Source organism: Melospiza georgiana, chromosome 3, assembly GCF_028018845.1.
Source record: "Melospiza georgiana isolate bMelGeo1 chromosome 3, bMelGeo1.pri, whole genome shotgun sequence".
In the NCBI taxonomy this organism is placed as follows: Eukaryota; Metazoa; Chordata; class Aves; order Passeriformes; family Passerellidae; genus Melospiza; species Melospiza georgiana.
This window is the reverse complement of record NC_080432.1, coordinates 58399647-58415770: the sequence shown is the minus strand read 5'-3', so window position 1 is coordinate 58415770 and position 16124 is coordinate 58399647. Positions and strand designations below refer to the sequence as shown.

Here is a 16124-nt window from a genome sequence, read left to right as displayed (position 1 = left end):
TTAATGTCAGAATTGTAATATGCCAAAACACATTAAAATATTAAAAATATTAAAGAGCTAATTCCCTCAGTGTCCCTCAGAAGAGACAAATTTCATGCAAATGCCATTTTATTAATGGAAAAAGAGAGACAGATCCCAGAGCAAACACAGGACAAAGACTCAACTCTTACACTTGTAATTAACTCATGTGTATATCCTTAAACAGTGATGATCACTAAAAACTCAACATTAAACAGTAATAAATATAGAGCTCCTGTTGTCAACACAAGCAAAAATTCTTAGCAGTACCAATGAACAGAAGTTCACCACATTTTATTAAGAAGTACTAACATATACGTGAACATAAAACTACTGTATGAATTGTAGGTACTGAATGTAAATGACTACTGCAAAAAGTAGTATTATGGTATTTTAAAAATCCAAACTAATGGTATGACAGAATAATTTAAAAGATTCAGTCTGTTATTATCAGACTTTTAGACTAAGTTACTATCTGTAATACCTAAATAAAAAGTTAAAGTTAAATGAGATAAATTTAGATCTACTAAATTATTCTCTATTTAATCTTATGTAATACCGTGCATGTTTTTATTTCACTAATATTAATCTGGGGACTTATACCTGCCATATCCAGCTTGTGACATGCAGTTCACTGGCATAATAAGCTGCAGTAAGCCATGAACCAAAAAACATAAATGTCAGCTGGAAGCTATGAAATAATGTCTAACATGACATGAAAAACAAAACAAGTATAATCTTACTTCAAAACTCTTCACTTCTTCTTCACCATCATCATCTTCTTCATCATGGCAGCTCTGATACCATGTAGAAAGAAAACATTGCTGATGATTCACAATTTACAGGTAACACTTTACAAATTAATTATCTTGATCTTCTAAACTAACTTAATTAAAACACAAAATAAGCAATAGGTATCAAACAAGTTACCTTTGCCATAATGTCAGCATAAGCCATATACAGGAAATCTTCTTCTAGTTTGCTGGTTAACAGACAGAGGAAAGGTAAAATGAGAAAGATTAATTACAGTAGAACTGAAGCGCCAAAATATTTTTAAACATCTTAAAAATATTTTAAAATAACTTCTATGCTCATAATTACTAAAATATTTTTGGAAAATGAAGACTTAATATTAACTTATGCAAATACAAAAGTATAGCCAGCTACAAACACAGTCCTCAGAAATTCATAAACACCTTCCAGTAAAGTGAATATAGTTAATTTTTAATTATACTTAGAATATATTTCATACTCAGAATGTAACTGTCAATAGGGAACATAGACACAAGACAGAGGAGTAGTGAGCCCTGAACACAGTATCCATAGCTGTGAAAAAGTCATACTAAAATCTCTTTACATACCACAAGCTAAAGAGGTTTGAGTGTAACTCAAACTCACCATATGTTCATACGCACGGTTTGGCCTAGCTTATGCAATCTCGCTTGAAAAGAGACATATATGACTTCAAATACAGGAGTAATCTGAAAATCTGCACACACTCTGAAGTGTCTCACACCATCCCTACCATTTTTCAGTCAGGGCTGTTCGACTGAATAGCAGAATAAGTTGATGTAAAGGATCAACTCTTTTAAGGCTTTCATCTTCTTCTGGTGGTTCCTCTCCAGGTTTCTTTAAGGAAAAAAATAATTTAAAAGTATATTTAATTCTCTATAGTGAAAAATTTTTCACTCTGTGCAATTTTCTAATCATTTAATATTAACATAGGTAATTTTGATTTGAACAACCAGGAGGAAGCAACTTCCAAGCAAAGTATGACAAAACTGAATCCCGACTGCGTTTATGACCATGAAGACTTACAAAGATGATGCCCCTTGCAAAGCTTTGGATTTCTTCTCCTCATAAAAATCAACTCTCTTGCCTAGATTCAGAAAATAACTTCAGTCTTACTCTGTTATCCAGAACTAGTGGAAACCACATGCCATCATTTATTATTACACTGTCTGTTGCTATGTTAACGAGCTTCATCAGATAAAAATGAAAATCCTGTTTCAAGTCTATGCTAGGTATAATGCTCACTGAGAAACTCTGAGTGACTTTGAGGGAATAGAAATCCAAACCTGAAGTTTACCAAGTTTTAGACAGCTCCAGTCTACCAACAACACTAATGTTGGCAGGATGTAGAATTTTAGGACATGTAAAATCAATAATGTACAAAAAATATTATATATCATTCAATAATAAATATAAATGCATAAAAAGGGTTTTTTCATGTGGTTATTTTTCTTTCAGTTTCAGACTGAAAGTTTTAGCTTTAGTTTCAGTTTTAGCTCTAGTTGCCTTTCTTTGAAAGAAAATGTGGTCCTAAATACTACAATGACAACAACAAAAGTGGTGTTCTGAAAAGCATCTATACAAATCTCTGACTTGTTATTGTTTGCCAAAAGGCATTTTCAGAAACAAAGTTTTGCCTATCAAGTTATTAACAAAATTGCTTCATTCAGACACTTTTTTCTATGAAGAATATAGAAGCTCAAAGAAAATTGGTTGAATAAATTATGCCCACTCTTTGCCCTTGTTTTCATCTAGCACTATACACCAAAATACACATAAAAAGAATTCCATGCATTGATAGGACAGAATGAGTAATACATTATTATATTGCCATATGTTATCTTTTAAGCAATAAGGATAGGTTGGCCACTTCAGAGATATGAGGAAAATGGATTGTTGTCTATTACGAACACAAATTTTTCATGCCAGAGAGATTCCTGTGGGAATGCCTATAGCTTTCTATGAATACTACTATTTCTATGGGCCTGTGAAGTCCACCTTTCTCATGCAGCTGTACCAAGCATGACTGGCTGCAGCTAAGAATTCCCTTCAGCTGATGTCTATGCACAATGGTTGTTCCATGTGCCATTTTATGATGGCCATGCAAGGTTCACGTCACATTTTTCAGTATGTGATGATATTTACAGTATCAATAACAAGACCAGAACAATTACGGATGTCTTCCCCTGCTCTTTATTTCAATCTCACTTAGAATGCTGACCTTCTCTTTAATTAACTGACAGTATTCTGTACTTCATAATGTTATCAACTGGGATATCTCCTTAATGCTATAAAAACTGATGAAACAAAAGTGCAGAAGTTGTGTTAATGTGTTACTAGTTTACATAGATTTATTGAAATTAAATGGAGGATCAAATTCACCAATGACTAAGTTAAGGAGAACTCATTATTAAGCACAGCATGAACACTAGAATCCGTGGTTTTCTGAAATTTCTGGCAAATAAGTATGCTTAATATTCACCATCTTGAGACATTTGCCCTACAATTATTTAAGTGTAAAACAAAAAGCTTTACCTGAATGTAACATAAGAGGGTAAAACAAATAGGTTGGGTAAGTTTTAGCTGTCATTTCTAAATGTTGAAGATTTAAAAAATATTATTTTATATAATTTTATTGTATTATTAATATTTTATATAATCTAAATTTCCATTAAACATATTGTTCTTACAATTTATTATGTCCAATTATCCACCAACAATTACGTCAAATAAGCTTGTGTTCATATAACCTATTTATTTAAGCAGAAGCATTTTTACAATTAATAAAAATTGCTGAATACCTTACGATGCTAACATCAAACAAAAAAAATCTAGTTGCCTCAGAGGCTTGATATGTTGAATCAGAATTAAGAATCAGCACAGTTAAACTCCTCAAAAAGAGCACAAGTGAATTCTTTTATCCTTTAACTTCACAAGTGGAAGAAGAAGATTCGCTTCTGTATAACAGACTTAAGGAGAGAAGATTGAGGGAGAAAAACTGCAAGTGTAAGTTCAGTTCTCTGCTTTTATGTGAGGGAAATGCTTAATTCCCAAATCCCAGAAAAGGCTTTTACCACCCATCCATAAATCACTGGGATCTGGCAAAGTCAGCAATAAAACAGCTTTGACTGTATTTGTTCCTTTCAATAATTTTTACTTAGCATAAAAGAATGGTCAAGGTTCTCAGTATTGAGAAAGAACTCACTATGGTAAAAAAGATTGTAGTGTACTAACTAGACAGAGTTAAAGGACAGGGAACTTGCCTATGGTTTCTGGGTCCTGGATCAATTAATTTTCCTATTTAATATGTGAACTGTCCAGAAACTTCAGACAACCCTTCAAGAATACATCAGAGATCCCAAGGCTCCCCCTTTCTCCCCTTCCAGATGAGTTCTGCTACCATAGCCTAGGCTGTGATTCCATCTTGACAGTTCAATAAACTCTTAACTCCTTGCTAAACCAGGGTATAGTTTCCCTAAGAGGAAACTTCACCAGCAACACAAACACATCTTTCATAACATCCACAAAACATTCTGTGTCAGATTCACAAAGCTGAAACTCAAATTCTCACTCTTCTGGGAGTGAGTGCTCTAAGGCAGCAAGAATGTGATGTAAATTTATTTAAAAGACAGATGGAGTTTTGTGCGCTCTCTTTAATGAAAGGTGCAATACATGTCTCCCAAAGAGAGCAATGGAAACACACAAATCCATATTTTTGGGGAATTAAAAGGGAATTACTGTAGGTTTTTTTTCCTTTTTTTTAATAAAGGATGATATAAAAGCCAGGTCAGTCTGTTTCTGTCCTCTCAGAGAAAGTTTTTCACTCAAGCTACTGGTTGGCAAGGAGTTATTAATAAACTTAGAAGATATATGGGTTCATCATGGAGGTAAGGAGATAATCCTTTATGTCAGTGAAGCCAAATTACCATGCTAGGCTATTTCCTTAGGTGCACACACCTGCACGTACATGCACACGTGTACACATGCACACTCATGCTCCAAACTGCTAAAATAGAATTATTTTTGAGACTGAACCTGCACTATTTAAAACACTTGCATTGTGTTGGGATACATAAGGATATCAGTTTAAAAGGCTGTATCCAAAGTAAACATTTGTAGAAGTCTCTTGTATTTTCAGAGTAAGAATAATATTGCTCATAAAATAAGGATGCCACTATAAATTAATTCTGCATGTGTGCTAGCAAAACTGAATTTCCAAAGTCTGTCTGTGTTGAGCTCATTGCTGTTGCTTTCCCTTTCTCTATTTTGATCCTAATTTTCAAAATTGTTTACAGCTTGGGTGACTGGTTTTAGGCATAAGCTTTAAGCAGTAAAAGCAGATTATAATTTTTTTTTTTGCTGATAGAAATTTTATGGTTTTCTTCCTCTCTCTATTACAGAGAGCAGGCTCCCCTTACAATAAAAAGACTTGTTTCAGATTGTGTTTTGTTGGACCAGGGATTGAATCAGTTCCTAGTTTCTTGCCCAAGCTGTGAAAATGCTACCTTTCAGAGAGACAATTGTAAGGGATGAGGACCCCAGACTTAAATGGAAATTACTGTAGTTATTTGCAAGGCTAAAGACATGGCTCTAACACTTCACTACTGGGAAGAATCTTTATGTCCCTGCCAAGAGGATTCTTCTGTGAAGAAGTAGACTCTGACAGCTTCTAAGGAACTGACTGATGTAAGACTAGATTCCTCTAGTTTCATATTCTAACCTTTTGACTTAAATGGCTTTAATGTGGATTATGTAGTCCTCAAATACACAAAGGTTAGCTGCAAAACAGAAGGGAATAGGTTGTTCCAGTTCTCCACAGGGCAGAAGATAAGAGACAGGGGAATGACAGCAATTGATATGTAATTTAGGAGAGAAAGCTTTATAAAAGGTTATTGAGGCCCTGAAGCAAAGAGCCTGAGGGGATTTTGGAATCTCCATCATGTGTAATTTTTAAAAAGCTGTCAAAGTGACTTGGTTATAGCTCATCCCTTTGGGTAGAGATAGCTTAAGTGATTTCTTAGCTACTTCAGAGATTTATAATCATTACTATACAAGGAGAATGTTAATCCATAATAAATTCCTATGACCCTTTCACCCAGACGTACTGCTAAGTCTTCTATCAGTTTGTCTTCAAAGTAGTGTTCTTCTGTTTCAATCCAAGATTTGTCATAGCCTTGAAGAAAGAGATTGACGGCTCGGTGTCTAAAAAGGAGCATTTAAAACAAAAACTGTAAACTTGGAAAAAGAAGATTTGACCAATATGAATTTCATTTAGCTTGAACAACTGTCCAGTCAGTACAATAATAATTTAGAAGGGAAGAAAAAGTTCTATGTTAAAACCTATCAAAGCACCCATTTAAAAAGCAAATTTACATTAGGATGTTTAAGATTTAAAACTGTGTCACACTAACTTGTAAAACTGATGCTAAAACATAGTAATAATTATTTAGGAATAGATAATAAATAAAATTGTGAAGAAATTTAAATGTAACAAATAAAAAGTAAATTATCACATTGGTGAGTTTTATGTTCTTTATATATAAAATATTTTTTATATTTTTAATACAAATATTAAGATAACAGAAATGGATAACTTTGGGTTGTGCTCAAATGATTGCATTTTTTAAAGCTGAGAATTAGACTTGAAATTAGAAATTGAAAATTATATTTTTTGTTATTCTTTTCAGAAGATGGGGAAAAGTAATTAAATCTAATAAATAAAGCAATATACAAGCTATAATACCAAGTTTATCAATTACTGGCTTTCTTTTTTTTTTCCTTTTGAGCTTGCCAAATAGCTCTGTATGAACTGTAGTGGATTTGTGAAAGAACAATACAGCTCTTACCTTGGCAGATTATACAATGGTGCCATTCTAAAGCAGGCCACTACTGCTCTTTTCCTCTGTTTGGACAGCAGCTTATGCCACACTGCTTTTTTGGACCGCTGAGGATGCTCAACCTGTTACACGAAATACACATGGAAAAATAATGTGGCAATGTCCCTAATGTCAGAAAACAGTAATATTAGTAAAAATGTTAGTTAACAGATAAATCAAGTAGAAAAGCAACAGAAGAAGAATAGATCAGAAAAAGGGTTCTAGACAGAGTTCAAGCATTCAGCCAAATCACAGAATCAGAATTTAGAATATAAACTTAAAGCAAAAATCTCCCTTTCTTGGTACGATATAGATATTCTTCTTTTTCACTTAATTCTACTTTTGCTATCTTTTATATAGCACACTATCATCAATAAGGCCATCTCTCAGGAAGCCTTAACTTTCAATGCAAAGAGCCTTCTTTCATTCTATCTTCTATGTGTAACTCTTTACACATGTACAGGTAAATTGTACTCACATTGCCTCAGACAATGTTTTTAAAGAAATTTTCATGGATACAAAAAATCTTTTATTTGTAATATTTACCATAATCAGTTACTATGGAAAGGAAGTAACTTCAGGAAAGAATGACAAGTACAAAAACTTAAGACCAAATCTTGCCTCTGAAGTAGCACACACAGAATGTACATCAAATGTACATCAATACTTCAAAACACTTTAGCTACATTTCAGAAAACCAAAGCTCTGTCTTAAAATATATTCTCTTTCTGCATCTTGGCTCTACAGTAGCATGAGATGAAATAGGGTGTGCTCCCTCTTTATCTTTTATGACTTTAGGGTTTCTTCTTCTATCTTTTAGAACCATGACTGCAGACTGCGCTACAGATCACTCCTTTCCCACAGCCTATTTAGTCTCTGTGATTTATTTCACACATCTTCCATAAAAATTACATAATTTGATTTAACCCATGCAGCTGTTGTAGAGTTAAGGGGAGTTGAACTTTGGGGTGGGCTGTTTGGTTTTTTATGGGTGGTTTGTTTCTTTTACAAACAATTGCACTCCTCTGTGTTCCAACAGCATCAAAGAAGCCAGTGGAAGTTGGCATTTCTACCCCGAAAGTCTTGCTAATTCTCCCTTGCAATAAAATCAAAAATGAAAAAAATGCAGTGGCAATTCTGATATTTATGTAGACTCAAGATTCAATCAAAATTTGGTTATCCAGTTTAGTGAAACACAAAAAAATATTAATAGTAAAACAATGGACATTTAATTAAACAGACAAAAACACTGCCATTCAGTGAAATATAGAATTATACTTGTAAGATTAAATAGGAGCAATCTTAAGTAGGTTCTTTCTAAAAGTTAAAACAGAAAAGAAAAATATTTTTTAAGAGAAATGACAAAAAAACATTCACTGCAAACATGTTTACGGTCACAAAAACAAGTGCCAGCGCTACTACTTGAAAAGTCAGACAAATCCAAATAAGAAAGTTAGGTAATTAGTAATATCTTCACAAACAATTATAAAACCCTCAATACTTTCCCAAAAGAAATAGCCTCGGCCTACGCAAGCAGATTTCTGAAAACAGTAAAAACAAAGAAGTTAGGTCTGCATGGAAAGAAAACACAAAGAATGGACTGTTCATTGCTAGTGCAATACAGAAAACATTTAAAGTATATATGGAGAACAGAGTATTTGTATACAAAGAGCAAAGGATTACTCAAGGCGGTCATTAAAACAGATGCAGTACTCATATACTCATTAAGTTTTAAAGACACCAGATTTCCCATTTCAGTAACAAAAGCTCCTGAGAAATAGGTGCAAGGCAGCCATTAAAAAAAAAAAGGCAGAAAACTTGTCAACAAGTCATTGTTTAAGTCTGATCAGAAGTATTGATCTTAAATGTTGATCTGGATGGGAATCCATCCTGTTCTGCACTATTGTTGGATCATGTCAGTCAACTTTGATAAAATCAAGGTAGAAGAGAAAACCTTTCCCTCCTTCCCCCTCATATTCCTAGCTTTTCTCTAGTCTTCTTTCCTCAGAGCAAACCTATATCCTTTCAAATCAGGACCCATTCTCCTCTCTCGCTCTCTCTCAGAGGCAAACCATGATTGACAAGGATTTACTTCCATACTTCTATCCCTTTTTGCTTGCTCCCTGCATATTCAGCAACACGTAAAAATTAGTGACTCCTCCTTATTCTCTTCTACCAAACTATGTAAGGCTGTTGAACTTGAAGCAAATCCATATCAAGGCTGGCAAACTATATGAAGAAGAGTTGTGTGATGCAACAGACAGGATACACATATTCACATCAACACACCTTCAGCAGAGTGTGTATAAGAGCACATTCACACATCTCTCATATTCACATCAACACACCTTCTGCAGAGTGTGTAAAAGAGCACATTCACACATCTCTCAGGTTCCTATTGACTGAACCAGTGAGATCCTGACAGTGAGGAAACTTCTTGACATTGGATCTCAAAATGTTCTGAGTGAAACCAACTAATCTAATGAGAATACAAGAGAACCTTGGATTTTCAAATGTTCTTTGAAAAGGAAAAAAAAAAGTAAAATTTATATGAAGATAGTTTGTAATGCATGGTCTGCAACCAGATATATTCATGTCTGCCATTAAGAACACCTTCAAGTTTTTGTCCTGTTTTTTCACTACATGTTAAAAAGGAAAAAAACATAATAAATCTAAAGTGCATAACAGGGAATAACTCAAAGAAAAGTTACAAAAATAACTTATCAGCTATTCTTTCACCTGTAAGATGTATCCATATAGGAGATTTTTTAACTACATATTTTAAAAACTATGGAAAGGACACAAAATAAAAAACAAAATTACTTAAGTAAAAGTTACTGCAGTTCAGGCCACATAGGAAGCTCATATATTAATGCAAAATTAAATAATACAATAGAGGTTTTTTGCCAGATTCTGAAGCAACCTAAAGTTTCTGACAGAGTTTTTCAGAAAAAAATAATTCCTCCAACCTGCTTCTGTTGTTTCTTGAATGCAGCATATTGGCCTAAAAAATTGTTGGAGCTGCTGCAAATACACTGCAAGATAGATATGACCATAATACTGGACTACAAAACACAGGAGTAAGCACATAAAAAGTAGCTATCAAAAGAAAGAAAAAAGATTGTAGCATTAAATACAGCAGGTGAAAGTACAAATGAAAGGGTCAATACTTTTATTTAGATTAAGAAGCAATGAAATTGGTAATATGTGTCTAACCTGTTCCAGGTGAAACAGCACATTAGCTATATCAAGGACCCTTTCCACAGTCTTCTCTGGATCTGAGGAATCTTCAGTCCTGTTTGGCAAATCTTTGTAAAGTGCCATCTGCCATCTAATGGCGGGATCCTCAAGCTGCAGGAGAAACATTTCACATGTCACCAAGGCAAGATGTTCCAAACAGCTTAACTAGTTGAGAAACAGCTTCAAAGGTAAACTGAAACACTTTATATGGCTAACCTACACATTTACATAACCCATCCAGCATCCATTACACTGTGAGAACAAGACTAATTTGTGCAATGCTTTGTAAGAGCTTCCAGAAAACATAAATTGTTTTGGGTTGGAAGGCAACTTTAAGGCCATCTACACCCAACCCCTCTGCCATACACAAGGACACCTTCCACGAGAGCAGATTTCTCAAAGTCATGTCCAACTCAGCCTTGAATACTTCCAGAGATGATGTTTCCACATTTTGTATGGGTGACCTGTCCCACAGAACTAAAACACTAATAACCATACAAATAGCAAAAAATTATTGGTCAACAAATAGCACTGGCACCAACAATGAATATAGTATTTGAGGAAAAGTAATGAGTATGAGGTACACAGGCATAATGTAATACACTGCCTTTCCCATTATTAAATGAAACAACACTAAGAGTTGCTCTATTAGTTGGGATTACTTAGTTTTCAGTCATGGAAATTAGTAGTATTGCTATTATTTACACCTATTTAAATTTTTTCTTTAATCATTAGAAAATCCTCATTTTACTGATTATTAGCTAAAAAATTAAAAGTTAATTTGGAAAACTGAAATTCAGATGCATTTGCTTATCAGCCTACAAATTATAAAGAACTGTAAGAAGCAAAACGGTTTTTATCAAGTTTTTCTCTTTACATTTCATTTTTTCTACTTCATTAATTTGTAATTCCCTGTTTTCCAACTGGTGTTTTCTTTTAGGTTTGTTTTGTCTTCCCAGTCCTTCTGCTAATAAAGACTAATGCAACACACTTTGCAAGCATTTACCGTGCCGATGACACTGATGACCCATTTTACTGAGAACTGTGGCCAGTGATCATTCCTGATTCTGCAGCTGCTGTTGCAGACACACTGGCCCAGATGGCTGGAGAACTCAGGGGCTAAACCCTACAGATTTCCCGAGGGCTTGAACTCAACACTTACTTGTCTAAAACTTCTTTGTGAATCCAGATTTCAATTTGTGCCTGAGACAATAATGCTAATTCACCTCCTCAAAACATATTACGATACAAGGCTTACTCAAGTTCCAGGAATGATTAAAAACTTACACAGTTGTTCATTAATAGTTTATTACAACCTAGAAAGCCACATTTTGCAGGCATTTCTTCCACCTTTCGGCTTTTCCATTTCTTAACAACTGGCACATCCACAGTCTTTGTTTGAGCATTTGACTGGATCATCATGAATGGATAGTCCACAAAAGACTTTTTAATCACAGGTGGAGATGTCTTTTGATCTGAGGACTCCTCACATTCTATCAAGGTACAGCTTTTTTGTATAGGTAGTTTTCTAAGGGCATGAGTAGTTGGCATTTCAAGGTGTGAATTAGAATGGCTGGAAGAAGATTTTGGTGACTTGAGCTTCATCCATGTCAAAATGAATGCAAGTTTCATCATCAATTTCTTGAAATAAAAGGCTTGGTACTGAGTAACAGCATGCAGGCATGCAAGGAAAGGAAAGACAGAAACAGGGTGAAGACAAATGTAGACAAAGGTAGACAAATGCATGAAATAGACGCCATAACATTAATAGCTAAAGATTCAGAAGGATGATTCTTTAACAGTGTAGTACTCCAAAAAGGAATCTAGATAAATTTCATTTTAGCTCTAATGTAAGTAACAGAATGTTAGGTGTCTGTGAGAAGAAGTCGTTAACAGAAAACATCATTTAAAGAAAGATTATTGCTATGGTTGGGAGCAAACTAGCCTTTCAAAAAGCAGTATTTTTCCTATATTTTGAAAGCCACTTTACACAAATACCACTATAACTAAGTTACATATTAATTCATAGTAAAAAATAATAATTTCAATTTATAAGACTATTTGGCCCTCATTCTATTATATCTTATTCAATTAGACAACAAAAGGGTAGTCTATGCATGATGGCATCATTTTTTATAACAAGAAATATCATCTTGACTGTATAGTGACTGAATCCTACCGACATCAGAGAATTATGGAATAAATTGTATTGTAATTTGTACATAATTACTGAATTTAACGTTAGACATTATACTTTAAGTAACTAGCTACACACATATTTAGTGTTAACTCTAGGATGTGTCACTGATAAATCACCGTTTTGTCTGCAGTTAACTACTTGTCACATACAGGTCTAAATCAAAGCTTTTAAAATTTATTAAAGCGATATGTAAAAAGCTATAAAATAAAGCTAACTACAACTGCAGTTTAGCCTTGTTATCTATGTTTTATGTCGTTCTCTTTCAGATTTTCATCTTCCACTGGGAATTCATTCAAAAATAGGGACTTCTACAGTCACTGATGAAAAGTTTACAATTGGAAAATCCAACAGTGTGGATTTTGGATTAGCTAAAATTACTTTTGTCTTAATTATCAAGGCACTGTGAAATTGCATCAATCTAAGAAATTTAAAAGAAATTTTATTCTCATGTAGTATAAACAGAGAAAATATAAGTTGCTAAACAAGTGCAACCTTTTAATTGAAGCATAGGAAGCTTCTGAAGAGAAAGCACAGACCAAGGTATTAGGATGTATCATGACTTCCAGCAACAAAGCAGTAATAGACAGAAATTTCTTAACAGCAGAACATATCACTGAAGAAACATAACAGAAACTGAAGCAGTTAAAACAGGAGGATAAGGGCTAAACAGCAACATGAAATCCCAGGCAAGACTTGTAACTGCATGGCTCACAAAATTACAATGTACACATACTGAAAATGCCAGAACAGAAATATCTATCACTGTCATTAAGAAAACAGTATTGAAGTTTATACACAAAATCACCTCATGTTCAAAGTTTTTATGTTCATGGCATTCACATTGTTTAAGTACTGTTGCTCGTTAAGATATTCACAAACACTGCTTTCTTCCTAGCACTTTGCCTGTTTGTTTTCTGCTTCTCAGTATATAACAGTATTTGCTATATAAGGATAAGTATTTCAAGGTTTTAGGATTTAACCAAATCTTTTGCTTTTGAGTAAACTTTTTTATGTGCAAACCCTATCATTTAAAGCTACTGGATTAAACACTTTTGTTGTTAACACTGCAGAGACATATGGAAAATATGATGGAAGAAAATTAATCTTCACATATTATTCAGGAAGAACCATCCCACGACCAGCTCATCAAAAAAAAAAAAAAAATTATTACTGCCATGCACTGATTGCAGTGGAATCTAGACTTCTGAATGATTCTTAAATAGCAGTTCAGAAAAAAAGCACCAGATTTTCAACTCATGTTTACTCTTTTGTGACCTTTCAATAAGCACAGAAAACAGCAGTTTAGTTTCTCTTGAGGTGAACAAAAGATGGGGAAGAGAGAGGAAGTAGAGGAGAATCCTAAGTAAAGCAAGATGCATGGGTACGATTCCGTCTTTCTTCAGGAGCGGAGACAGATGCATAATTTTATTACACTCCCATATTCTGCCTTCTTTTTCTTTATTTGAAGCATTAATAAAACAGCTCCATTATGCTGGCCATTTCAAGACTTTTCCCCTAAAGCTATTCACCTGGCACTAATTGGAATTCAGTAACAGAAATCTATACTTTTTCCCAAAATACCTTATTTTCCCAGGGCTGAAAAGCAGGAACCAAACTGAGAAAACTTGAGATTTTTCACTTTACAGAGTATGTCAAAATGGCAGCTTTCTTTTCATTTACACTTCAAGTTGATACTAAGTAACTTTGAGCATTTTGCAGACTTTATCTCAAATAGGAGTAGCTGCAGTTTTAACAGTAATAGAACTTCCCTCCAACTCCAGTTTTGTATTAATGGTGTGAATGGAGAGAGATTTGAAGGGCCATACATCATTGTATATAGGGCACGTAAACACACGTTAAAAACCTAACATTTAACAGTTAATATTAACAAGTTACTTGACAGAAGAGAATAAGGGACTACAAGTTATCCTAATGAACCAAGGCAGGTTGCCATTATACAGCGCCAACAAATGAATTCAAAGGAAGAAAAATCAAATTTACAAACTGCACATAGATTACCTTGCCCTGAAGGTGAAGATTACTACGGATGACATCTCGTACTTCATCTTCAGTGTCTTTCTGCCAATAGATTACAAATCATATAAATTAAGAATGGAAGGTAATTAGGAAACGTTATGATTCATATAAATATCAACCTTGGGCTTCATAAGATGATGAATGAAACTGACAATATGAAAGATTGAGAAATATATCAGAGACAAACCTTTTCTTAACCAAGCTTGCAGGATCAAGTACTGTATGGCATCATGCATATCTGTTCACAGCAACACACTGCATGCGAGCCTGAATTCATATTGCTAACATACACAGATAGAAAGTTTGACCAAATCAAGTCAATAATACAAACACAGCCTGTTATGATTTGAGTTCTCTTTTTTTGCAGAGCTCTTTCATAGCATCCTTTATAGGATTCAGTTCAGCAGTCCAATGGTCCTATAACCTCCTGGAGTGTATACAGTATTATAGCTTGAGAAAAGGAGTATATTCCAAATTAAAATCAAAGTATTGCACTGTGAGTATATACCCTAAAGAATCACTTCTGAAACAGTCTATCCCTACCTAAATTCTTTCATTCACATGAGAGTGATTAAAAGGAATTAGTTATACTGGGCACAGAAGTTAGGAAACAGCTAGTTCTTAATTTCATGAGAGTCACAAAATCAACTAGATTAGAAAAGACTTTAGAGATCAACTCCAACCAAATTCAAGCTTCATAAAAATATAAAAACCACTATTTTGCATTAAAAATTAAGAAATAACTAGTTCAACTACTGAATGCTCTCTCTGTTCATATCCTGATCATTCTGAAATACATCCATACTGATCATAAGTATGTTCAAATTGAAATGTTTTAAGCCATGAGGAAAATATGTAGATATAAACCATAATCACCCACTGTGCCCTTATTAAACAGAGTTATAATCTTGATTCTCTGCACCATGCTGTAAGAATGAACACAGGGTGAAACATTAAAAAAATTAGATTACTAAATATATTTAACTTTTAGAAGTGCAAAAAGAGCACCTACCATGCTAAAACGATTTTTGGCCAGTGCAATTAGCTCTTGGTCTCCAGGAGCACAAATGTTTAGGCCTATTGGAAGCAATCTCTTCAGTGCTGCCACAATGAGAGAGGTCTGCATAGAGTAGCGGTCCCCTTTTCGCTTCATCTTCTTCCTTTCCTGGTCAGAAACTGCTGCCTGCAGAATAAAGTAAAGATTAAAAAGACAGCAAATCCAATATCAAATAAAAGAATTGTACTAGCAACTTTGTACTTGTCTCTGGTTGGACAGTTTCCTTATTACCTATACAGGTGTGACGTCATCCAGGGGAACTGGCATTTTAACATTGCCAATATTTTGCAATGTGTTACTCAAATGACTGTGTTTTGTGTCTCAACATAGTGTTTTCAATAGATTTCTTCACCACAAAAAAAAAAAAAATGAAACAAAACATAAAGTAAAAAGTAAATCCCCTCCCCTCAAAAAAAAAAAAAAAATTAAACAACAAAAGTTGCTTCTCTGGAATCTTGCTGACTCCTTCCCTTCACAAAGAGAAAAACAGGATTACGCTACCTTAGACATCTTAGATTTGGTGTCACTAATAAGGAAAGACATGTTGTTGATTTCATTTTGTACCACAAAGTTCTGCTCTTCCCTTTTGAAATTCTGAAAATATACAAATCTCAGTTAGAAGCATTTATATGAGTCCTCTATCTAAACATACCTTAAATAAAAGTACAAATTAAGTAGAAATCTGTAAAATCCACAAGTTAAAACAAGGGCAGTAAAAATTAACAGATGATCAACCATGTCCTTGAATTTCAGCTTCATTTACATTGCATAACTGAGGTAGTCTACGTTTGGGGATTTTCGCCATGTTAGAGAGAAGGAAATATTTCTCTAGTTATGAAAAAGACATGATAAAAATCTCACTCCTCCTCCAATTCAATATAAAAATATTGTACATGTTTTCCCT

General features: G+C 34.0%; 1 protein-coding gene across 4 annotated transcripts in view; it reads right to left on the bottom strand.

The window, feature by feature from the left end:
* RYR2 (ryanodine receptor 2) overlaps positions 1–16124 on the bottom strand; it is a 379393-nt gene that overhangs the window by 55246 nt on the left and 308023 nt on the right. For all 4 annotated transcript variants that reach the window (XM_058020341.1, XM_058020342.1, XM_058020343.1 and 1 more), the window contains 9 exons: positions 15722–15814; positions 15176–15346; positions 14146–14205; positions 9903–10037; positions 6657–6769; positions 5916–6012; positions 1544–1647; positions 949–1000; positions 762–815 (listed from right to left, as the gene is read on the bottom strand). In XM_058020341.1, coding sequence (XP_057876324.1) covers positions 762–815; positions 949–1000; positions 1544–1647; positions 5916–6012; positions 6657–6769; positions 9903–10037; positions 14146–14205; positions 15176–15346; positions 15722–15814 — 879 coding nt within the window. The remainder of the gene's footprint in view (positions 1–761; positions 816–948; positions 1001–1543; positions 1648–5915; positions 6013–6656; positions 6770–9902; positions 10038–14145; positions 14206–15175; positions 15347–15721; positions 15815–16124) is intronic.